The sequence below is a fragment of the Microcaecilia unicolor genome, chromosome 3 (assembly GCF_901765095.1).
Source record: "Microcaecilia unicolor chromosome 3, aMicUni1.1, whole genome shotgun sequence".
Lineage (NCBI taxonomy): Eukaryota > Metazoa > Chordata > Amphibia > Gymnophiona > Siphonopidae > Microcaecilia > Microcaecilia unicolor.
The window spans coordinates 161,523,463-161,549,549 of record NC_044033.1 but is presented as its reverse complement, the minus strand read 5'-3'; the positions used below and the strand labels follow the sequence as shown (position 1 = coordinate 161,549,549).

The following is a 26,087-nucleotide window of genomic DNA, read 5'->3' as shown; positions in this document are numbered from 1 at the left end:
CTATATCCCTGGGGTACCAGAGAGGAAAGTGAGGGCATATGACAAAGTAGCAAGGGATCATATGTCCAAAGGGTACAGATCGAGGTTAAGAGCTTACACCAAAAACCAACAATAAGTGGGCAACTCCAAAACGTGTGGCCCAGAGTAGCCCAAGGATATGACACTTTGGACAAGAATCAGAAAGTGTAATTCCCATGTAATGTGCTCCGCAGGAGGTGATATAAAGACGTAAGGCAAATTTATCTAAGTGTCTTTATAAATTAGCACCTAATTAGGTGCCTACTAATTCTCCTAAATCAGAAGCCCTGTTATAAAATTACCCTATCATTGGTTATAGGTATGGATGCAGCTTCAACGTTTGAAGTCATTAACAAAGCATTAAGGAGGAACTTCTGTACATTTGCACCAAAAATGTAGGTGCCACAATGGGGCACTTATCCTGGGATTCTATATATGGTGCCTTAATTTCCGCACAGAAATAGATGCATATTCTATAACAATGCGCTTAACTTAGCTGGTTAACTAGCTAATCAGCACTGTTAATTGGATACTAAGCAATTACCAGCAGTAATTGGCATTAATTAAGATTTATGTGCACAATTTGCAAAGCATATTCTGTAACTTGGTGCACCTAAATTCTAAGTCGCATGGAGGGCATAATCGAATGGGGGCGCCCATCTCTAAGGATGGCCCCGTAAAGGGGCGTCCATGACCATATTATCGAAACAAGATAGGCGGCCATCTTTCATTTCGATAATACGGTTGGGGACGCCCAAATCTCAACATTTGGGTCGACCTTAGAGATGGCCGACATTGGTTTTCGCTGATAATGGAAACTAAGGACGCCCATCTCAAAAACGGCCAAATCCAAGCCATTTGGCCATGGGAGGAGCCAGCATTTGTAGTGCAGTGGTCCACCTCACATGCCAGGACACCAACCGGGCACCCTAGGGGGCACTGCAGTGGACTTCAGAAATTGTTCCCAGGTGCATAGCTCCCTTACCTTGGGTGCTGAGCCCCCCAAACCCCCCCCCCCCCCCCAGGTCCACCTGCCTGAAGTACACTGCAACCACTACAACTGATCCAGGGACCTGTATAGTGCTGCGATGGACCTGAGTTTAGCATTTGAGGCTGGCAAAAAAGTATTTTTAACCAGTTTTTTATGGTGGGAGGGGGGTTAGTGACCAGTGGGGGAGTAAGGGGAGGTCATCCCCGATTCCCTCCAGTGGTCATCTGCTCAGTTCGGGCATCTTTTCACGGCTTGGTCATGAAAAAAAATGGAACAAGTAAAGTCGGCCAAGTGCTCGTCAGGGCCGCCCTTCTTTTTTCCATTATGGGCCGAGGACACCCATCTCCTAATCACGCCCGAGTCCCGCCTTCGCTACCCTGCCGACACGCCCCTGTGAACTTTGGGCGTTCCCACGACGGGAAGCAGTTGAGGACGCCCAAAATAGGCTTTTGATTATGACGATTTGGGCGGACTTGCAAGAAGGGCGCCCATCTCCCGATTTGTGTTGAAAGATGAGCACCCTTCTCTTTCGAAAATTAGCTGAATAGTTGAAAAGGGGGCGTGGCCATGAGCGTTTCTAAAATCTATGCATGTTGTCATAGAATACACCCACTCTGTGCCTAATTTAGGCATCGGGATTGATGCCAAGGTAAACGGGACCTAATTGGAAGCTACCAAATTTGGTCACGTGGAGAGGCGCTTGGTGTATTCTATATACCGCATGGAAATTTAATCCTATTCTATAAAATTTAGGTGTACTTTAGAGAATACGCCTAGGTGTTTTTTTTACCGTGTGGATTTTTCAGGAGCCATATATAGAATCTAGCCCTTAGCGCCAAATCTATAATGGTTTCTGCGCATTTTGAAGCCATTATAGAATATTAGTGCAATGCTGCTTTGGCGTGCTGAAAGTTAGGCACACCAATTTATGTCATGTCAACGACTGGCACGAGTTGACACATCTAAGTGCACCATGCAACATATGCAATTCTGTAGATCCCCTTGCAGTTGTGTGCCAAAAAAAAAAAATACGCCCGGGCATATTCTATAAAGTATGCCTAAATTTAGGCGCAATTTATAGAATAAGCCTAAATTTGCATGCAGATTATAGAATACGCTGAGTTCCCGTCCACGTGACTAAATTTAGTCACAGGCAGTTAAGCCAAGTAAAACTTGGTGTAAATTCCAACACCTAAATTAGGCACGGACTGGGTGTATTCTATAACAATGCGCATAGATTTGAGAAACGCCCATGATCCACTCATTCCATGCCCATGGCCACATCCCCTTTTCAACTAAGCAACTTAGAATTTATGCACATTACGTTACAGAATACACTTAGACAGTTGTGCACGTAAATTCTAATTAATGCCAATTAGTGTCAATAATTGCTTCTTGCGTGGCAATTATTGGCGCTGATTTGGCTTGTTAATTAAGTTGTGCTTGCAAATCCGGAATATGATCGGATTTGCACGTACAACTTAAGTCACGCTTTATAGAATCCAGAGGTACATGATTTAAGCACACTGGTTACAGAAAAGCACCTAACACTTAGACACATAACATAATTATTGGTGCCAATGACATCTGTACGTGATAGTATTCTGTAATATACATACAGTATTGGCTCCTAAATTTAGGCGTTTGGTCCTGTGAAAGGCAATTCTGTCTACTAAAGTGCAGTAAAACTGCCATGTTAACTGTTAGGGGCATGAGAAACATCTTCACATACAGCTAACAAAGAAATCATGGACTTATTGTATATTAACTGCATTGCAGATAACACGGAGACAGTTAACACCACCTGTCAAGGAGGCATTAACTGCTCTGTATTATCTGCCATGTTAAGACTTAATGCTTGGTAAATATAACCTTAAGGCACAGTTCCCACCCATTTCCTACCTATTCCCTGACCCATTCCATGTTTGCTAGTTGACATGAGAGTTAATATACATACATAGAAACATAGTAGGTGACGGCAGAAAAAGACCTGTACGGTCCATCCAGTCTGCCCAACAAGATAAACTCATATGCGCTACTTTATATGTATACCTGACCTTGATTTGTATCTACCATTTTCAGGTCATAGACCGTAGAAGTCTGCCCAGTACTAGCCCTGCCACCCAATCTCGGCTAAGCTTCTGAGGATCCATTCCTTCTGAACAGGATTCCTTTATGTTTATCCCACGCATTTTTGAATTCCGTTACTGTTTTCATCTCCACCACCTCCCGCGGGAGGGCATTCCAAGTATCCACCACTCTCTCCGTGAAAAAATACTTCCTGACATTTTTCTTGAGTCTGACAAACCACTGCGCTAATTTCTGCATTAACGGGCCCTTTTACTAAGGCGTGTAGGCACCTATGTGCATCCAACGTGCGTCAATTTGGAACTACTGCCGGCTACTGTGTGCTCCGGGCGGTAATTCCATTTTTTATGCGCATCCGATACGAATGGCAGAAAATATTTTTTTTTACTTTCTACCGCGTAGCACTAATTGGGTGGTAATCGGCAGTGTACGCGTGCTGACAATTACTGCCCAGTTAACGTGTGAGACCTTACTGCTATGTTAATGGGTGGCGGTAAGGTCTCAGGCCCAAAATGGACGCGTACCAATTTTTATTTTGCCGCACGTCCATTTTTGGCCCATAAAAATGTCTTTTTTTGCAGACACACTGAAAAATGGATCTGCGCATGTCCAATACATGCACCTACAACAGCACAGGCCATTTATCTGGACACCTTAGTAAAAGGACCCCTAACTGCTTAGTCCACTTTTAAAAATAGAGTCTTAAATTGGAAGCTAGGAGCTCTAACTGAAGCAGATTATGAATCTTGGACTTCTAACTTAAACAGGTTTGTAAATGGTGCCTACGTATCCTGCCTTGACTCTGAGAGTTGGCGAGGTGATGAGTTCCTACCCTGAGGAGCTTACTAAGAAGGACCACCCAGTTATAAGACCATCTACTATACATTCTTTCTTCTTTCTTTCTCTTTCCAAGACTGCTAACCCTGTAGCTCTACAGGAACAGCAGGCTTACCGTGAAATCATACCATTTCTAAGGGATTAAGGAAGCGCAGCTGCATCTCCTGCCTGATAATGCTTCAAAAGTGCTGAATCAATTTAGTTGATGTTCTGCATTATCCATCATGCTATAGAGAATTCACATCTTTTCTGTCATGTGAAACTTTTTTTTGGACATGATCCATCCGGGGAACGGTAGATAAGAATCTTGAGATTATAAACTTTTAATGATAGCAGCTCATCTGCAGAGAAAAATGCATGTTTATAAGTCCACTTGTTAATAGGGTACAGTATGTTCAATAATTCAAATCGCAATATTGAGAAGAATTTACAGAGCTCATGGTGCTCAAGACTTAAAGTTGCACAGTTAGAAAGGCTGTCTGCACCGAGTTTTCATTTTATTTATACTACTAGCTGAGTTACCAGTGTTGCTCTGGAAATCCAATGAAAATTGCCTAAGGATTTGCAGACATTTTCACCTCCTTTCTCTTTGGGTACTTTTTCAGACCACAACAATTCATATAAGGTACTTTGAAAACACAGAAGTACTTGTGATGTTTCAGTCCTTGCTCTATCTCTGGGTACCTGGTCAAAATAGCCCGACAAAAAAGCTCCAAACAAAAAAAAGCTCCCCACACAATAGTCCCTGACATAACAACCACTGTCAAAATGGCCTGCCCCCAATATAACCCTTGGCAAGTTAGCCGCACGACAAAAGGGCCCGATCAGGCTGCCCAGAATATGGGACTGCATTTTTTTCCTAATAATCTTACTTTGCCAAACAGGACAAGGTTGGTAAAACTATGAAAATAATGACAATATTGGGTTGCTTTTAAATTAGTATGGTGATGGAAGAATAGTTTCTTTAAATAGCAGAACAGATCATGAATACCAGTTTGTAGCTATAGAATTTTGTTTATTTATATATGCTTTATGCAATTGAATGCTGGTAGGAGTCTTTATCAGTGAAGATTTCAGTTGTAGTTTATTATATTTTTTTTGTGATGTGTTAGTTTTTTTTGTGATGTGTTAGTTTTTTCTTAGGGGGCTGTTTTGTTAAGGGGGCTATTTTGCCCTATCTCTGATACTAGGAATGCTTCCCTTAAATGAGGGTAAAAATATCTATGGTCCACTCACAGCGTGAACACGCTTTTAATCACAGTGATAGCTTTGAACATAACATATTAATAATTATTATTAAAACATTTTTACTTACCACTGAAGAGCTAATTAAAACTATCCAAGTGTTGTACAATAAAGTCAACCATCACCATCCTTCCTAAACCCTTCCTAATCTTATTACTCATTACAAAAATTAAAATACCTAAAAAAAAATCATCTACTAAAAACACCATCAAACCCCATCAGCACAACTTCCTCAACATCCACCATCATCACATCTGAAATCCCACTTACCCCCCTCCCCTCACTATATATAGGGAACAACTATATTTTAAGGATCTCTGAACTGCTGTGTATTATCTATTATAACGTAAGTCAAGTGGTATTTTGTTCCACAGCAAAGGACCTGCCACTGAGAAAGCCCTGTCTCTCAAATATGTCCAACTGATGGACTGTCTAGTACTGTACTAAGCTCTTACTAGAGCACAGCAAATCACCTGTCCTATGTTTAGTTATCCTCTGAGCCATATATTGAGGACCTATCTCCTGTATTGTATGAATTTGTTTTTCTATAGGAAACCAATATAACGAGTCCAATTATGGGTGAGCTGACATCCACCTAGGCATCCTATAAATTAATCAAGTCACAGCAGTCTGAGCTACCTGAAGTCTACATAAAAGACATTTCAGGATCCCTAACTATAAATACTTGCATAATCCAGGCTAGGAAGAATTGAAAGTTGAACTACAAATTTAAACATTCCAAAGTTAGGAAAGGTCATACACTACATAGGATTTTCAATTTTATCAAAACAGATCTTACATTCCTGGAAACCTGAGCTTCTACTGAAAAAGACTGGTTCCAATAGCATCCTGTCCCCCAAATTTTATCAATTATAATGTTCTATTGTGTATTGTGTTGACACCGTAAATAGTATACCATGCCATACTTTGTATTGTTTGTGAACATTTTTACTGCTGTAATTGTCTATTGTTGATGTTTGATCTATTCTTACTGTACACCACCTTGAGTGAATTCCTTCAAAAAGGTGGTAAATAAATCCTAATAAATAAATTTAGTGCGACTTGAGTTGCATGCACAAATCTGAAGGTATTCTGAATTTGCGTGGCAACACAATTGATTAATGTGCAAATCCTGGCACATAGATTTAGACGCACCGGGCCATATTCTATAACTACATGTGTAAATTTCAGAATGGACCACGCCCCTTTTTGCCTGCACGCATTACAAAGTTATGGCGCACTGCATTACAGAATGTGCTTAGCGAGTTGTGCACGTATATTCTAATTATTGCCAATTAGTGCTCATTATTGCTTGTTAAGAGCTGTTATCATAAGTACATAAGTATTGCCATACTGGGAAAGACCAAAGGCCCATCGAGCCCAGCATCCTGTTTCCAACAGTCCAGCAATATCCCCAAAATGTACAAAACATTTTATACTGCTTATCCCAGAAATAGTGGATTTTCCCCAAGTCCATTTAATAACGATCTATGGACTTTTCCTTTAGGAAGCCGTCCAAACCTTTTTTAAACTCCGCTAAGCTAACTGCCTTTACCACATTCTCTGGCAACGAATTCCAGAGTTTAATTACACGTTGAGTGAAGAAAAGGTTTCTCCGATTCGTTTTAAATTTACTACATTGTAGCTGCATCGCATGCCCCCTAGTCCTACTATTTTTGGAAAGCATGAACAGACGCTTCACATCTACCCGGAGGATAATGGGCATTTTGTTATGTGGTTACGTATTCAGTTAGGTGCAATTATGTGTAACCCATATGTAAATACAATGTTATTGTTTCTACTTACAAATTTGTCAAGTTTATTGCCACAGTTAGCTAAACTCTAATGCACCTTGCTAGTGGTTATCTATAATTGTGTGCTACAATGTATAATCTACATAATTGCATAGTATTCATATTTAAGCAGTTTAAGGATGGACAGGCTCGCTGGCTGAAATTTAGAATTTAACTACATAATACACTACAGGTTTTTTGTTGTTGATTTTGTTTTGTATTTTTCAATTTCTTGATTTCTCTTTTTTAGGTCTTTTAAAGATTAAGGCTGACACAGCTCCATATCATTCCATAGAAGAGATCACAAAAGCAGTGTACATTGGGCCCAGTCGGTTTGGCCATCCTTGTTTCTACAGCCAGGAGGAGATTAAACTGTCAAACCTGCTGGTGAGTGCGGGAGAGCAGATCATGTTCAACTCCATGGAAGAAGTGGATGGCGTGATGTCTTTGAACTGTGGCGTGGTCAGAAATGACCAGCATCACTCGTTTGCTTTGCCTCTGTCACACCACGGTGAATTTTACGAATGTGAGGATGACCAAATTTACACACTGACTGAAATCACAGAATGGAAGATCCCAAAGAGCAGGACAAGGACTGTAACCCTTTCCAATGTGCTCACTACTTTACGGGACTACAGTTTCTCCTTTCCTGAGATGTTTGAAGGAATGTTGGCACTAGCACCAGTTTATGAAATTCAAGCGGTGATGAAATGTAAGAACACTCAAAATTCAAATGGTTCATATTTTTGGTCTCAGTTTTGTCCGAGGAGAGGCTTATGAGATCGTACTATTGTTTGTATGAGTTGCACTTTTGGTGACCGTATGTGTTTGTGTCTCCCACTGTGTAACTTGAAACAGGTAGGGGTACCAAATTCAATCGGCAAGGAGGGACTTAGACAGGGGTAGGGTTTTTCTATTTACAAATGTTTGGAAGTCATTATTATTGGAGTGGAGAAGATTAAAGCACTGGGATGACAACCAGGAAAGCCTGATTCAAATCCTGCTGGTGCATCTTCTGATCTTGAGCAAGTCACTTTACCCACCATTGTCTCAGGTACAAACATAGATTGTAAGCCCTCTGGGAAAGGGAAATATCTTGTGTATCTGAATATAAAGCACCTTGTGATACTACTGAAAATATTAGGAATTGTAATATGGCAAAGGAATGTGTAGAGCATTGTATATAACCAAGGAATCTTAGAATGTACTAGTTTAGAGTATCCTACATAATAATTTGCACCTCCAACGTTCCATGTCTGACTGCCTGGGCTCATAACATCTCCTGACGTCAGCCAGCCTCCAGCATTCCATTCCCCCTCACTGTCCCGCCCTCGCATCAAGACGTAATGACGTCAGAGGGAAGGGAACGCTGGAGGCGAGCTGACGTCAGGAGGGATGTTACGAACGGAACGGAAGCCAGTGCCTGCCAGCCAGCCAGAGAACGTTCAGGTACAAATCGAGGGGAGGAGAGAATCACAGGACATCGAGGGAAGGGAGGAAGGGGAGAGGAGGGCAGGGCACAGGAGAATTGATGGGTATGGATGGGATGGGAGGACAGAGGAGAGAATCGCGCGACACAAATGGGAGGGCAGGGAAGAGGAGAATCGCTGGACATGGAGGGGAGGGAAGAATTGCTGGACATGGAGGGGAGGGCAGGGGAGAGAGATAAAAAAAGCTTACATGACAGCCTTCCTAGGGCCCGTTTCAGTGTTGAGTAAACGGGCATGGTTCCACTAGTAAAACCATAAGATGTGATACACTGGGTCAAGCCAAAGGTCCATTAAGCCCAATATCCTGTCTGATTGTGGCCAGTCCAGGTCACAAGTGCCTGGCAGGATCTGAAGGAGCAGGTCCATTCCTTGTTGCTTGCTCTTTAAATCAGCAGTGGCAAACCCATGTTGTTGCAATTTTTCACAACCCTCTTGTGATTTGTGAGAAATTGCAAGAGGACCTTATGAGACCGGGAGACTGGGCATCCAAATGACAGATGAAATTTAATGTGAGCAAGTGCAAAGTGATACATGTAGGGAAGAGGAACCCAAACTATAGGTACATAATGCAAGGTTCCACATTAGGAGTCGTCGCCTAGGAAAAGGATCCAGGTATCATTGTTGCTGATATATTGAAACCCTCTGCTCAGTGTGCAGCGGTGGCTAAGAAAGCAAATAGAATGTTAGGAATTACTAGGAGAGGAATAGAGAACAAAACTGAGAATAATATAATGCTTTTGCATTTTTCCCATAGTGCGATTGCACTTTGAATTTTGTGTGCAATTCTGGTCGCCAATCTGTAGTGGAAATAGACAAGGTACATTGAAAGGTGATGAAAATGATAAAGGGGACGGGATAACTTTCCTATGAGGAAAGACTAAAGAGGCTAGGGCTCTTCAGCTTGAAGAAGAGATGGCTAAGGGGAGATGTGATAAAGGACTATAAAATACTGTGTGGAATGGAACAAGGAGATGTGAATCACCTGTTTACTCTTTCCAAAAATACAAGGACCAGGGGGCACATAATGAAGCTACTAAGTAGTAAAACCATGCAGAGAAAATATTTCTTCACTATTTATTTATAATTAAACTCTGGAATTCGTTGCCAGAAAATGTGGTTAAAGCAGTTAGCTTAGAAGGGTTTAAAAAAGGTTTGGATAAGTTCCTAAAAGAAAAGTCCATAATCCATTATTAAGATGGACTTGGGAAGATCCGCTATTTATTCCTGGGTTAATCAGCATAAAATCTGTTTTACTCTTTTGGGATCTTGCCAAGTACTTGTGACCTGGATTGGCCCCTATTGGAAACAGGATAGTGGGCTTGATGGATCTTCAGGCTGTGCCAGTATGGTGATACTTATGTAGCTCTACAGGGCTAATAATGGTTTATGGGCTTTTCCTCCATAAACTTGTCTAAACCTTTTTAAAATCCAGCTATACTAAGTTGTCCACATCCTCTGGCAACAAATATCAATTTCTGTTTCTTTTTGTTTACTATACACATAGCTATGAACTCAGTTAACCTATGACAAAGTAGCTGATCAATTTTTCTCTCTCTCTTTTTTAGTGTAAGAACTAATTCATAATTTGTATGGAATCCAATTGATCCATTTTCATCTTTTCAGAATTTTTATATTCCAGAGCTTGTAAAGTGTAAATAATTTACAAGGATACTACAGTGCGATTAATTTTAATAACTGCTAAACTTGGGGGAAAAAAAGAGAATTTGTGATGGGATATAGAAATTGCTCAGCTTCGCCTCTCATTAGATTTCACTTACTGTTAGAAAAGTTTGCTCTCCAGACATTGCTGGTGAGAACTGAATGATTGACTGACTTTCTTATTGCTCAACAAAGCTTTAAGGAATCTTGTTTTTTGTTGTTTTTTGGCTTTGCCGTTGCTAGGGATGTGGGTATTTTAAAGCACATTTGCAACTAGAATTACTAATGTGTGTTACTGCTTTGGTGCACGTTAACACTGTTAGCCTGTGTTATTTTACCACAGGTAAAACAAACAACACTGGTCTTGGTCTTCCCCATACAACACTGGGACCTAGTTACTAATAAAGTGTTTTAACAGTGTTTAATATGTGGTAACATGGTAGTGCACGTCGGCAACTCTAGCTGCTGCTTTTTAGTGCAAGCAAATTTGATGCAATGCACACTAACCTACAAATTAATGTGTGTTCAATAAATATGTGTATGTTAAAAAGTTGCAATGCATGTTAAATATTTTAAATTAAATGTAACGGGCCAGATTCTGTATAAGGCGCATAAACAATTTGCACAGTAAACATTTCCGCTTAAGTGTATTCTATAAGAGGCACCTAGATTTAGGCGCGGTATATAGAATACACGTAGTTGATATCCCAGCGCCTAAAACGACACGCCTCCATTTAAACCAATGAAAATGTGATGTAAATCACTGCACGCAGATTTATGTGCATGGGGCCGTATTCTATAACTATATGCATAGATTTTGAAATGCCCACAAAATGCCCATTTCCCCACCCCCTAACCACGCCCCTTTTGAACTGCATGCTTTAGAATTTAGGCACAGTTCATTATAGAATCCGTTTAGCGAGTTGTGCTCATAAATTCAAATTATTGCCAATTACTGCTCATTATTGCTTGTTAAGTGCTGTTATCAACACTGATTATCTTGTTAAGTCAATTAAATTATGTGCATTGTTTTGGAATAAGTTTAGGTTTCGGCACGGAACACTAGGCACGATATATAGAATCCGGGGTTATGTGTGTAATGAATTTTAAAAATTGACCCAAAATGGGGGGAAAAGTAAAAATGTTGCCTACAAATTAAACAAATATATTTACCTGCACATCCCTAGCAGTTTCTGCCTGTTCCTTTGGGCTTCTAGCTTAATCAGACCTGGGGCTGGGTCTTTTCTCTTTAGTTTATTAAGAATTACAACTAAATTTACTATATGGTTCACCAACCTGTGGTATCTCAGTACCACAGGTTGTGGATTCCCGTGGTAAATAAATAAAGCAGCTTCCATGCCACCTTGCTAGCTGCATTTTTTCTTTGATCTTCCATGACCATATCATTAAAAAGGCCTTTGGAGTTGTTTCCCCCCTAGATCATCACCCCACTCCCACAACCAAAACCCCAGCCCCCTTGGACCTACTTACACATGCCCATGGTGGTCTACTGGATCCCTGGGTAGGACTGATTCCCAGTTGCTCCTGCTCTTGCTGGCACCTTCAGCCATTATGGCTCCCCAAGTGGATGTATCACAGTACTACTGCTAAGGATTATGTTTCTGTATAAGGAAACATGACTCCCAGCGGCAGTACTTTGAGATTTCAGTGGCCAGAGAACATCAGGCCTCAAAGCCGTGGTCCCATGATCCTGGGCCTGATGCCATTTCCCCCAAACCCCCACCCCCGAGGACATCCTTATACAGAAACATGACCCTTAGAGGCAGTAGTGTGAGACTACTGCTAGGGGTGCCAATTTGGAAATGGCACCCGCAAGGCAGGAGCGACTGGAGATTGCTCCCATCCTAAAATCACTGGACCACCAGTTAATGGGTTTTTAGGCCACCATGATGGTGGGATGCCCCCCTTTCCTTACTAGCATAACTGGGTATATATGTGCATATGTGCCTAGGCATGACCTCTTACATCAGGCATAGAGCTGGTGTAAATGCATGCCACTAGATTTAGGAGATATGTTCTATAAGTTACCCATGTAATTATGCACCATGCCTATGCTCTGCCCAGACTCCACCCATGTCAACACCAACCTGTATGTGCATCACTTATAGTAATCTATACATTACCTGTGAAAGTGTACACCATGCCCAAGCTCTACCCAGACTCCACCCATGTGAATGGCCACCTGTAAAATATGTGCTATTAAAGATATTCATGTATTTACAAAATAGCACAAAGCCAGATTTTTGGCATTTGTGCATATACAGTATCTTCCAAATTCTGTAAAGGGTGCTGAAAATTGGGTGTACAGGGATCATTTACACTTAACTAAGGACCTCTTTTACCAAAATGCATTACCGATTCCCGTGCAACATTGCTGATGAAGCTGGTTAAAAGTTAATGGGTTTTTTTGGCATTGCCGCACTGGGAATTGCTAGTGGGGTTTGGTAAAAGAGGATCAAATTAGCTAATTGGCATTAAGTACCAATAATTCATGTCAACAAGCACTAATTGCCACTAATTTGTAGTTACCCGTGTAAATCACGTATGCACCTATTCTATAAACTTAGCCTTTAATTTTGATGGTGTGCAACTGGAAGAGAGGCATGCCAATCAATTAGGCACTAAGTTATAGGATACGGTCAGCTATGTGCATAGAGCCAGGTTCTATATATGGCGCCTGAAAACTTTGCGCAGAATAAATTTCCACCTAAGGGTATTATTCTGTAAGCGGTGCCTATATTTTGGCACGGTATATATATAATACACTTAGTTGATATCACCGCATTTGAAACTATGCACATCCATTTACACCAAGGAAAATGTGGCATAAATGTCGGCGCGTAGATTTAGGTGCACAGAGGCATATTCTATAACAGTGCGCATAAATTTTGGAACACCTATGAAATGCCCATTTCCCTGCCCTTAGCCATGCCCCTTTTTGGCTGTGCCCATTAGAATTTAGGCGCAGTACGTTACAGAATACACTTAGTGAGTTGTGCATGTAAATTCTAATTATTGGAAAATAGCACTTATGATTGCTCATCAAGACCTGTTATCAATGCTGATTATCTTGTTAAGCCAATTAAGTTACGCATGTTGTTATAGAATACACCTGGATTTCGGCACAGAATCTTGGGGTTAACTGCCAATATTTGGGTGCAAACATTTATTCCAGCCATTGACATGGTGTAACTGCTCATGCCTAGAGTCGGGCACCAAAATGTGGACATAGGCTAGTATTCTGCTACATGCAATATTGCTATTGTAGAATTAGCACCTGGCAAACAAAGTTTTGGCGCCCAAGTTTTAGCGCCCTATACTGATTTGAACACTATGGACCAGATTCTATAAATGGCATACAAAAATGGGTGCTGAAAAAGATGTTTACACCCATAGCCGCTGAGAGGGGGGGCAGAGGGGACTAAATTCCTCGGGCCCGGGCCTCCAAGGGGGGCCCGGCGCCACAGTCCTACCCGCCCTTCATCGTCGACCGTCTGCCCCCTGCATTGAAATCGCAGTCTCACCTCCGTGAAAGCAGCGCTGCAGACAGCAGAACGCCTCCCTTCAGGCCTCCTTCCCTTCCTGTGTCCCGCCCTCTGATGTAACTTCCGCGAGGGCGGGACACAAGGAAGGAAGGAGGGCCGAAGGGAGGCGTTCTGCTGCCTGCAGCACTGCTTTCACGGAAGTGAGACTGCGATTTCAATGCAGGGGGCCCAACCCGGTGGGAGACGGAGGGGGAGAGCGGCGGCGGCGACCTGGGGAGGGGAGGGGGGAGCAGTAGCTGCGGCGACCTCGGGGGGGGAGTGGAGGGGGGAGCGGCAACGGGCGACCTTGGGGAGCAGCGGGGCGGCAAGGGTGGCAGGGGCGGGGCCCTGGGGGCGGCCTTGCCCCGGGCCCAGCCCAGTCTCTCGGTGGCCCTGCCTACACCGATTCCTGTGCCCTAATGTTGGGCACCAGACTTATTCCTGCTGAAACCTGGTATAAATGCTGATGCCTAAGTTGGGAACGCTGACCCATTATTCAGTAACAATGAGCACAACTTTTCAGAACGTCTCTAATATGCACATGCCCCTCCCATGGCTATGCCTCCTTTTGAGTCGTGCACTATGAGATTTGGGCCCCTAGCATTATAGAATGGCGTACAGCCAGATACACACACAAAGCCCAATTTGTGCCAATTAGCATCAATAATTGGTTGTTAGTATCCAAATATTGCTCATTAATGGCTCATTAGCCAATTGAGATGCAAGCACATCGCGGCAGTGCACCATAAATATGTGCACATATATACAAATGTTTAATGTTTAAAATACTTATATTCCCCATGATCTTAGCAATTCTTAGCAGATTACAAATAAAATATGCACAATCAAAAATCAGCCAAACATAATACATAATGGCACCAACATACATAAAATACTACAATCAGTCTTGAAATCCTTATAAAAGTTCACCACCAGTTGCAAATGCCAGTACAGGTATTCTAATTTTTTATGTGTGTATTTGTCAATTAAATATGAACACCTTCTGTAAAGAATTACTCCCAAAGCAGCCAGTTGCAGCCTTTTCATTATCTTTAACAGAATCCTGATGAATGTATTTAGATTTGGTTTGGAATAATGCATATTGCAATCCAATGGAAGCAACAGTTGACCATGTGGAATCCTGCCACAGTCCTACTGATCTTTGTGGAGGCTTTATGTGTTTCTAACAGCTTGGCATGGCAGACTGAAGGATTCAACATCAGATTTTCAGTGGACAATACTAGGAATGTGCTAAACTTGCTCTGAAAGGAAAGTCGATGTACACACAGAAAAAACAAGGTCCTCGCAGACTTGAAAATACTCAGGAAAACAGCAATGATGACTCAAAAAAAAAAAAAAGCAATACACAGATGATGCTCCAGATGGTTTGAAAGTTTATTGTTCAACAACCAAGACTCGGCACAGCCGTAAAAGGTATTCATCACAAACGAAAGCCTTGGTGGGAAACACTGTAAGTCATGAGAAGTAGTTTTTGAGAAAGTACATTGTCTCTTGGCATACAGCGTTTCCCGCCAAGGTTTCATTTGTGACAGATACCTTTTACAGGGCATTATACAGCTGAATCCACTTATAATCATAGTAGACTCTTGAGGCAGGCCAAATTATCCGACATACAGGTGTGTTGAGTCTTGGATGTTGAACAATAAACTTTCAGACCCTTTGGAGCATCGTCTGTGCATTTTTTTTTTAGTCATCTTCGCTATTTTCCTGAGAAACTTGCTTTGAAACTATTTTTCAAAACTATTTTGCAGGGTAGACTAAGCATGGCAGTGTAAATGTTTGAAGGGCAATTACAAGACCTGAAAATGTTTTTGTTTTATTTTTTTCAGATCGAAAGGATATTGTTCATATCTTATCTGACCTCGATATTGAAGTCATTGATATAACTGAACATTATAATATGAACTGCTTTCTGCAGCCTTTATCTACACATGATATCTTTGAAAGGACAAGCAAAGAATTTCCTATGGTTGCAGAAATCATAGAAGGACCTCGAAAAGCAGACTATCGCTCATTGAGACATGGAATGGAAATTATCATCCATAAGAAATACCAGGCACTGAGAATTCTGGCATCTGAGATCAGAAGTGATTCACCAAAACGGCATTTCTTAATTCCATATGGTTACAAAGGAAAGTTGAAGAGAAGGCCTCGGACATTCCCAACTGCCTATGACTTGGAGATTGCAAAGAGTAAAGACGAACAGCTGCATGTTGTGGCAACTAAAGCATTTGAGCCCTCGGACACTGAATTATCTTCATTGAATGTTGGAGACCAGTTTTTGGTTTACCAATGTGAGACTAGTGAAACCATCGATGAGGGTAGGAGAAAACTGGTAGATGTTCTAGGTTGTGAAAAAATTGAAGGAAAAAATTATGAGAAAGTTCTTCTACCACTCCATATGGAAGGTAACTTTGTGGAAGTGGTTCATGATAAGAAACAGTACCATCTCTCAGAACTTTGTAAAAAGTTACACCTACCTTTCAATGTCAAAGTCTCTGTGAGGGATCTTTCCATAGGGGAGGACATCTTGGCTGCCGTTCCAGGCCTACAGCTTGAAGAAGAAATCACAGACTCTTATCTATTAATTAGTATTCTTGAGAAGCCTGAGGACAGTTGGGAAATTCCTGTTCATCGTTTAAATATGACAGTTCAGTTGGTCAATAAGCCTGTTGAGAAAACTGTGTCATCACCCACAAGGACCATTGTGGAGGAGATTAGTGAAGAACAATATTATATGGTACGACGATATGAACACCCAGCTGTACATCCACCACCACGACCTCCAAAAAAGCCCATAAAACTAAAGACCATGCTGTCTTCTCTTATTTTACCTTTGCAAGACTCAGCTGATCTACAGAAGTCTCCCAAAGTAGGACATTATTTTTATGATATATTTATTATACACCATTTTGATAGTTCAATAATTTTGCTTGCTTGGGAATAACAATTTTCAGAGCAGCGGATGTGGGAACATAGCAATAAACATGTATGAATTGGCCTTTTAAAAATCTGCCCTGCCTACAGGTGGTGTAAAACAAGCACATTGTTCTGTAGTATGCTGGCTTTTATACACACTCAAGCATTCCTTGGGGTATACTATGGCTGGGGGAAGAAAATAATGCAGTTGACTATAATGTAGGCACCTAAATGAGGCAACCTAGAGTTTAGAAACAGTGAATCCAGACCAAGTGCTTCATTTTAAGCTACAAACGCATGAAATGGGCAGTTTAGAACGAACAACTGTTTTACATTTTTTCATTGACTTTCTTTACTTAGTCTCTGCTGGTGACAGTGGTAGAAGAAAACAAATAGAGAAATCCTACTTAGCAAAGTAGCACACAGCAAAGGATAGAAACAGGTAAAAACAGAAAAGGAACAAAAAGCTAGGCCTTTATCCCTTATGCACAGAATGGTAGGATATCTGCCCCAAAATATACATCATTTTAAATATCTTTATATTTATTTTATCAAGATCTCCAATGTAAACAGAATTAATTATGTACACCTTAAGGGAAGACTTTAGGCATAGCTTGACATAAAACTTACAATTTTCTAACAGCATAGCAATAATAAAATGACCAAACATAAGCATACTGGAATGAAGTAAACTTAGAGATGACAAACTGAGTCCTGGTCATAGGACTAATGTGGAATGGTATCAGAAATATAAATGTTTCACAGCACTGTAAAACAATAATTTAACAGAAATCTGATAAATTTCAGTAGAGTATGAATGATGCTGTAATTGGCAGCATTGAAGTATACTCATATAACATAGATATGATACTCATGATGTCAGCACAATGCAAACAAAACACCTTAATCGGCATGCATTAGAATGTTCAAATAACATAGATGCTAATACTGTTCGTACAATACAATGAAACGTCTTACTAGGCAGTTATGGGGGGCAGGTGCAGTTGAGATATATAGATTGCATAGGATGGGTATTATAGAGTCATTGGGATAAATAGATGATATGCTAAACTGAAGACAAATTATGGGCCCTGTTTACAAAGGCACGCTAGCGTTCTTTAGCGTGCGCTAACTGTATAGGCGCCCACAATATTCCTATGGGTGCCTACACAGTTAGCACATGCTAATTTTTAGCATGCAGTAAAGAGTGCTAGCTTGCCTTTGTAAACAGGGCCCTATATGTGCAATTATATAAGATATGCAATTTTATAACTAAATCGTGATTTTTTCTAATTGTTAATTGTAAGCCAGATTGAACCGAAACTCTCGAGTTTGTTTAGTTTTTGTCTACATTAGTGCTTTTAATTTGTGGTCATTTACCCTATACTTGAACAGGTGCTATCTATGTTCTATATGTGTGACCGAGGCCAGGATGGGGGGCAATGCAGTTGGAGGACTCCCACTCAGCTTACAGGGAACAGTGGTTGAGGAAGGGTGGAAATGGAGTTAATATGGTCAAAGTGAGGCAGTAGAAGATGGGGTAGAAGGTAAGAGACAAATGGCTTGCAGACAAGGGAAGGAAGGAGAGAGAGGGGTGGAGATAGAGCTAGTGAGGGGATGAGGGCTGAGAGGGGGAGTAACGAAGATGGAAATGGGGGAGTGGGTATAGCAGATTGGGGAAGGAGAAAGACAGGGGGGCAATGAGATTACTGGAGAAGGGATGAGAGGGAGATGAGAAAAGCTAATAGATAGATGAGAGGTGAAAAGGAGGAGACTAAGGACTAGAGGGTGAGAGAAAGGGAGAATGATAGGTAAGAATCATATGTGGATGAATATAAGGGCAGAGCAGTGGCGTAGCCAAGGGTGGGCCTGGGTGGGCCAGGCCCACCCACTTTGGGCTCAGGCCCACCCAGGAGCAGCACACCTATGCTGATTCCCTAGCCCCACCAGCTGAAAACCCAACAACTGTCCCTTCTGCATACCTTGTAAATAGCAGATGGCATGTAGGTGAGACAAGGAGAGACCAAATCACCTGTGGGACAGGGAGAGGTTCTTCTGCCCACCCATCTTGAGTCCAGGCCCACCCAAAGTTGGGTGTCTGGCTACACCCCTGGGGCAGAGAAGAGAAAAATGAAAAAAGAAATATAAAAATAAATTAGTACCAGGTAGATATAGGGAAAGAATGGAAATACAAACCTGGAAACAAATTTAGGTGAAGACTGACACAAAAAGTGGAATAGACTGGGACTAACACAATATAAAAGTGCCTAGACAACAAAGGTAGAGAAGAAAAAAGTATTTTATTGGAATACTTTTTAAGGATTGGAATGTGTCCACTATGGGGGAAATGTACTTCTTTTCTATTTTTGTATTTAGCAGAATACAGGATGAAATGCATTTGTTTCTTTTACAAGTATTTTCACTGCTTCTAGAGTCTGGCCTTCTTGGGAGTATCCATTTCAGTTTTTGTCTGCATGTTTTTTGTGATTCCCTATTCTATATCAAGTGAGAGTCTGTACGTGTGACTGAAGTGAAGGATTCTGCTAGCATGTGTAGTGTCTGTATGAGAATCTGTAACAGTCAAGCTTGTTCTAGATTCTCAGTAGTAAATATATTGGTGCTCTAGGGCCCAGTGCAATATTTATAGCACTGTCTTTTCATAGGTTAGTTAGGGCTGTCATTTGTTTTGTAAAGCTGCTATATAAATGTGTATTTGCAAGGATTTGTGTTATTTTGCAAAGTGTCTGGCCTGTTTGAAAGCAGGCTCTGGGGCATTGTCATTCAAAATATACTTGGGACTAGTAGAAATGAGCTGCTTTAAATGCAGATGTATGTTGTACATCTCCTTACTATGTATCCTGTGGTGATTTAATTAACACTGCATTAAGGTGTGCCTTTTGTCACATTAAGGGGCAAATAACTTGGGTTATTGCCCTAATGCAGCTTGATAGTTTCCACCCAAATAAATTCTGTACTTCACTTTTTACTGAGGAGTACATAAGGAAGCTAATCTGTGCCAGAAATAGCATTTAAGGGTGATGATACATATCTCAGTGAACCTGGAAAATGTTATATGCCAAATCAGCAAATCTAGATTATAAAGGGGTCCTTCACTTCCGCTCCCAGGGTTGCAACCGGAAGTCCTGTTCTGCGCACAGGGTTCCGGTGAGGTACAATACTTTAATTAGGACTTAGGGCAAAAAGTTTTAATTCAAGCTCAGTTCCACAAACAGAATCAAAATGCAGTTCCAAAAAGTTCAGGCCCAGTTCAAAAAGCACAGGCAAAGTTCAGTTCCATTGGGCCACCACTCCCAAAGGCCAGGTGGGGGTTGCCCTCTTCTTTCCCAGAGGGACCCCCCCTTTAAGAAGGGCTCATTAATAGTTCAGCCCCCTTTCTCAATAGCACAAACAGTTCAAACAAACTCCTATAGAAAAATCTCTTCCAAGGAAAAATAATAATTAATTCACCTTTCCTCTTCTTTGCACTGCTGGTGCCCTGCAAGGAGCAGGGCTAGCAGTTCACCTCCCACTTCACAGCACCTTAAGGTCTGTGGCCTCCCACCAGGGGCGTATCTGGAATCCGGCGGTAGGGGGGGCCACAGCCAGAGAGGGGGGGCACATTTTTGCCTCCCTCCCCCCCCCGCCGCCGCCGCCGCCTCTCTCCACCCCCTCCCCGCCGTCAACCCTCCCCCGCTGCTTACTTTTGCTGGCGCCGAGGTCCGACCCGCAATCTCCGTTTTTCGTCTTCCTCCGTGGCCATGCTTCCAGGAAGTAACGCTGCAGTGCTGATTCGTTGAATCCAGTTCGACGTCTGACGTCAGACGCCGAACGGGATTCAACGAATCAGCACGGCAGCGTTACTTCCTGGAAGCATGGCCACGGAGGAAGACGAAAAACGGAGATTGCGGGTCGGACCTCGGCGCCAGCAAAAGTAAGCAGCGGGGGAGGGTTGACGGCGGGGAGGGGGGCCAGGGCGAAATCTGCGGGGGCCCAGGCCCCTGTGGCCCCACGCAGATACGCCCCTGCCTCCCACACTGCCTTTATGTGCTGGAAAGGACTGCATTTGTATGCTCCCAATTCGTGATATCCTGCTCTTCTAGGCTGGGAAGTTCTAGAGGCAGGTCCTTTTCCTCCTCCACATACTCCATGGATTCCTTCTCTGAGTCAGTCTCCCCTCCCTCCTGGTTGCTGGGAGCTTTCAAAAAATCTGTCCCTCCCTTCTCACAGCTGGGAGGGAATTATATACTGCTTTCGCAGCCTAGGGAACTGGGCTTCTTCTCTTCTTCTCCCTCTAGTGGGGAAGGAAGTAACTGGCTCACCTTGCACTGAACCATTTCTCCCCCTGCTAGTGTTAAAAATCCCTTCTGCCCTTTGAGGATTACCCCTCTTTCCTTCTGGCAAGGGATTCTGGGGATTGTAGTTCAGGGATTAGCTGCTTCTCTTTGGGTCCACGGTTACTGGCCTTATCACAAGATACACAAATACAGTAGGCTAAGCTGCTTATTTTCAAAATGCAAAATGGATGCCCATGTTCTTGAAACGTCCAAATCCCAATTTTGCAAAGACAAGATTTGGATGTCCGACACTGCTGTACATCCAAATAGCAAAGGGGAATGTTGTGGGCATGCTTTGGGTGGGACAAGGGAGGGGCCAAAATCAGCGATTACCAAAGGAAAGGAACTTCCAAGTCTAAAAAGAAGATCATTCTTAGATCCATTTCAATCACATCTAGGGTACAAAAAGGTGCTCTGATTGAGCAGCTGGTCATTGGAGGGATTATGGCATGACACCTCTTTAATCCTCCAGCAGCTGCTGTCCCCCTCCCTTGCCTCTGAAATTGAAACTGAAAAGGGATACCAGGCTTCATGACACCTTCAGATATTATGGGCATTCTTAAGAAAACAGGCAGCAAGTCTGAAGAGTATCATAGTAGTTTGTATAGTGGAGTATAGGCCAAGGGACCCAGATTCAAGTCCCAATTTAACTCTTTTAAAAAAAATTTTGAGCCCTCTGGGAACACAAAACTACTTACTGTACCTAAATATATAAGCCTCCTGCAAGCCTGAAGGGTACATTTGAAGTGATGTACACTCAGGCACAGTATGTATTTTTCTGTTCTTGAAGGGCTCACAATTACAAAAACAAAGTGTTAAAGTAGGATTTGAACCTGGATTCCTTAGTTTACAACCCACTGCACTAACCACTAGGCTGACCCACTGCTCTGCAGGGAAGACTGTGTGGTCATTGTCAAAAATGCTGCCATACCGACGCCCATGTCCCTTGTTTTACCCTGTTCTTAATTTGGACAATGGATGTTCATGCTGGATATCTCCAGCATGTGGACGTCCATCTTGCATATTTTCAAAAGGGAAATCTCAATGTATTTCCTGTCGGAAAACATATGTGAGATGGATGCCCATTTTGGATGTTCTGATGTGGCTGTCTCCCATTCTGACTTGGATATCCTTTAAAAAAAAGTCTGTCCTAACTTAATAAACTGCACAGCCATAGAGATGGTGGTGGTAAATGGAATCCACTCGGGGAAGAGGAAGATGAGGAGTGGAGAACCTTAGTGCTGGGACCGATTCTCTTTAATATATTTGTGAGCGACACTGCTAGAGGGTTAAGAGAGAAAGGTTTGCCTTTTTACAGATGACATGAAGATTACCAACAGAGTGAACAGCCCAGAGGGAGCAGAAATCATGAGAAGAGTAGTAGTATTGATGTTCGGAATAAAAGCTAAAGAATAGAATATACATTCATTTAAGAGATTACAAGGTTGCTCACCATGCTATATGCTCCTGGAATCTTTATTGTTTGTTGGTAGAATTTGGCATTAATAAATTAATTGTAAAGTAAATGTACTTACAGATATTGTCCTGTTATGGAAGACCTAAATTATCATATAGGAAATGTATTTTAAAGAGCAAAATTATAGCTTTTATTTGGCCAGGATTAGTGGGTCTGTTGAATATAGTGCATTTGAGACGTCCCATTTTTGAAGGCTCCTTGTGCTTTTTGCTTGTCTGTTTTGACCCCCGTTCTTTTCGATTCCCTCTTCTCTCTCATCATCAATATTAATGGGAGGACACATTTGAAAGACAGTAGCTTATGTAAATAGAAATGTATCTGCATGTATTATTAATCTGCCACAACACAGGTACTTTTAGCTGCACTGAGAGGTGCAGAAAGACCTGTAGATTTCGCATTGCTTTTTCTACTCATGAAGGAAAGGAGAGGATGGTGGAAGTATGCATACAGATTTGAAAAAAGCTATTTTATGCCTGTATTTTACTTCCCCAACCTATGCGTATTTTCTGGAATGTCCCTTTTTAAAGCATCTAAAGAAGCACATGTGACCCTTGCATTGAAGAAGATAATTTTCAGAAAGGTCAGTGTACTCAGATAAATGCTTCTTTGAAACTTGCTCTTCAATGTCTGAAATTTCAAAATTTGCCAAGAGAAATTGTTAAGTTGATTTTTGCCTGGCAAGTTTGTTTCAACACATGCCAGATTCTTTATATACCTGAGTTAGTTATTTGATAAATCAACCATTAACTGAATGCCATTTTTCAAAGACCATAGCCCAAGTTCTCTTAACTCCATTGCAAAAGATGAGAAGCTGGACAGATGCTTGATTAATAACTATCACCCAGTAGCACCCAGTAGCAACCTTAACGATTTTGACAAAGTTATTTCCGATCTGACGAAGAAGGGCAACCTTCGAAAGCTAATCAAGAAATGTATTAAGTTATGTCCAAAAAAAAAGGTATCATCTTATTTTCTTTTCCATGTTTTATTTTGTTTGATTTCTATTGATAACGACAAAGTTATTGAATCTAGCATGGCAGAGCAGTTTTATCAATATTTAGTAGATTATGGTCTACTTGATCCTTCCCACTCTGGGTTTCATGAAATATAGTATGCCCTATCAGTTCGACTCTACACTTGTCTTTTAGATTGTACACTTGTCTCTAGATTTACACCTGTCTTTTAGATTGTAAGCTCCTTGAGCAGGGACTGTCCTTCCATGGTAAATTGTACAGCGCTGCGTAACCCTAGTAGCGCTTTAGAAATGTTAAGTAGTAGTAGTAGTAGTAGTTTTACATTAACTATGCAACTAGAAACATTACTTCTTGCTTTATCAACTGATGCTTTGCCTAATTTAGATAAGGCAAAGCAAGCTTGATCTATCAGCAGCCTATGATTTGGTTGTCCATAAAACATTGCTGTTTAAATCGAAGATGCGAGCATCAATGGTCAAAGTGTTGAAATAGTATAGAGTAGTGGTTCTTAAACTTGTCCTGGGGGAGCACAAGCCAGTCAAATTTTCAGGATACTCCTAATTAATATGCATGAGACAGATTTGCATATTACAGAGATGACAGGAATTGCAAATCTGTCACAAGCATATTCTTTAGGGATATCCTGGTTTAGAGATTTTTTGCAAAAATGATTTCTTGCTATTTGGTGGGAAAAACAATTGTCATTATTGTGGGAGCTGAATGAGGGAATCCCACAAAGATCTCTACTATCTCTGATTCTATTTAGGCATTGATATTCAATGGGAGAGGCACCTGCTCAGTTAAACCCTGCTGAGCGAGCAAGATGCTTATATTCAGCAGCACATAACTGGTTAGTTCCCTGAATAGCTCTGTTAACCGGCCATCCCCAAACTAGCTAGGTTAGGGGCACGCAGGGTCGCTGAGGGGGGGGGGGGGGGCAGGATTCCTCGGACCTGATCTCCCAAGAAGGCCTGGCACTGGGGTCTGTCTCTCTCCTGCTCCTGTGTATCCGGACCCGGGGGATTGTGATAACGCAATTAACCGGGTCCCAGCACACTGGAGCAGTAAGAGTGACAGACCGAGGGAGAAGAAGAAATGATGCAGGAAGGTAAGGGGGCGGGAAGGTTGGTGGCCTGAGTGTGTGTGTGTGTGTGGGGGGGCAGTAGTGGCCCTGCCCTGGGCTCAGTTCTTTCTCTCAGCGGCCCTGGGAGCAGGCTGGGGGCGCTGTTAAGGTAGAGCCAGCACTTGGCTGGTTAGTGACAATATTTGGTCCACTGACCATCTGAATAAAGGCATAAAGTTAGGACAGCAAAACAGCTGTCCTTACTTAATGTGGCAAATTAACCAGGCACTGGTATGAATATTGGCTGGTGCTTAATTAACTTCTGGGGCAGTGGACCTACCTGCATATTCAATGCCCCAGGAACCACCCATGCTCTGGCATTGAACAGCTGGGGTTAGCTCAACCCGCTGATCACTATGGACTGAATATTCTAATCTAAAATTACATTTATTTAGGTTTTGCTCACACCTTTTTCAGCAGTAGCTCAAGGTGAGTTACACATTCAGGTACTCTGGATATATCTCTGTCCTAGGAGGGCTCACAATCTAAGTTTGTACATGAGGCAAAGGAGGGTTAAGTGACTTGCCCAAGATCACAAGGAGCAGCAGTGGGATTTGAACCAGCCACCTCTGGTTTGCAAGACCGGTGCTCTAACCACTAGGCCACTTCTTCTTCATCCCTAAAATAGGTTCAAGCAGCTAACAATTGTAGACCAATAAAATTACAATCATAATAGAGAAACATACATGAGTGAACAAACTTAAAATTGAATTCCTAAAATTCTCAAACAATAAAGTTTTCAGATTTGAGGGGATTGGAGATTCTGTGATGCAGGCTACGAGTATGGGACCGGGGGAGGGGGGGGGGGATACAGATGAGGAGAGAGAGAGAGTGCATGAGTGGAGAGAAGGTAGAGAATGACAGGATCAGATGGGGCTATGGAGAGAGAGAGTGTGAGTGAGTGAGTGAAAGGATCTAAGGGACTGTGAAGTGTGAAGGAGTCATCCCCTTCCTCTATCCATGAACCCACTTTCTCCTCTTCTCTTCTCTTCTTATTCTCTTTCCTCTCCTTTTTCTGCTCCCTGATTCCCCCATCTTTTTCTCCCAATGTGCCTTTATTCCCACCTTGTCTATACCTGTGGCTCCCCTGTCTGAAATTCCTTTTCCATTTCCCTCCTCTGAGATTCTGCCTTTTCTTCCCACGCCCCAGGTTCCTTCTCTGCTTATTTTCTATCCCCTTCCTCCCTTCCTTTTCCAGTACTGATCACTAAGAAACCTTCCTACCCTGCATTAAAAAAAAAATAACTAGGAACAAAAATATTAGAACATTTCTATTTTTGTATAAAATAAGTTATAAAATTTAATATATAAATATATAAAAAATGTTCAATTATTGTTCCTGACGCCTCCAGTTGCCTGCTCAGAATAATTTGTTTTCCAGTGTGGTCCAACATTGAAATGAGTTTGACAGCCCTGGTCTAAGCTGTCCCCAGCTCTTGCATCTGGGAGTGAGAAGCATGAAATGGGCTTTCCTATTTGGGATCTGATGGATACATCCAAGTCACCTTGGCTGGCCACTGTTAGAGACAGGGTGCCGGGCTTGCTGGTCCATTGGTCTGGTCCAGCTTGGCTG

General features: G+C 42.0%; 1 protein-coding gene across 1 annotated transcript in view; it reads left to right on the top strand.

Annotated features, from left to right (window-relative positions):
* Window positions 1-26,087, top strand: part of THEMIS (thymocyte selection associated) — a 127,472-nt gene that overhangs the window by 45,810 nt on the left and 55,575 nt on the right. Inside the window, exons 3-4 of the mRNA XM_030195214.1 lie at window positions 7,223-7,684; window positions 15,517-16,559. Coding sequence (XP_030051074.1) covers window positions 7,223-7,684; window positions 15,517-16,559 — 1,505 coding nt within the window. The remainder of the gene's footprint in view (window positions 1-7,222; window positions 7,685-15,516; window positions 16,560-26,087) is intronic.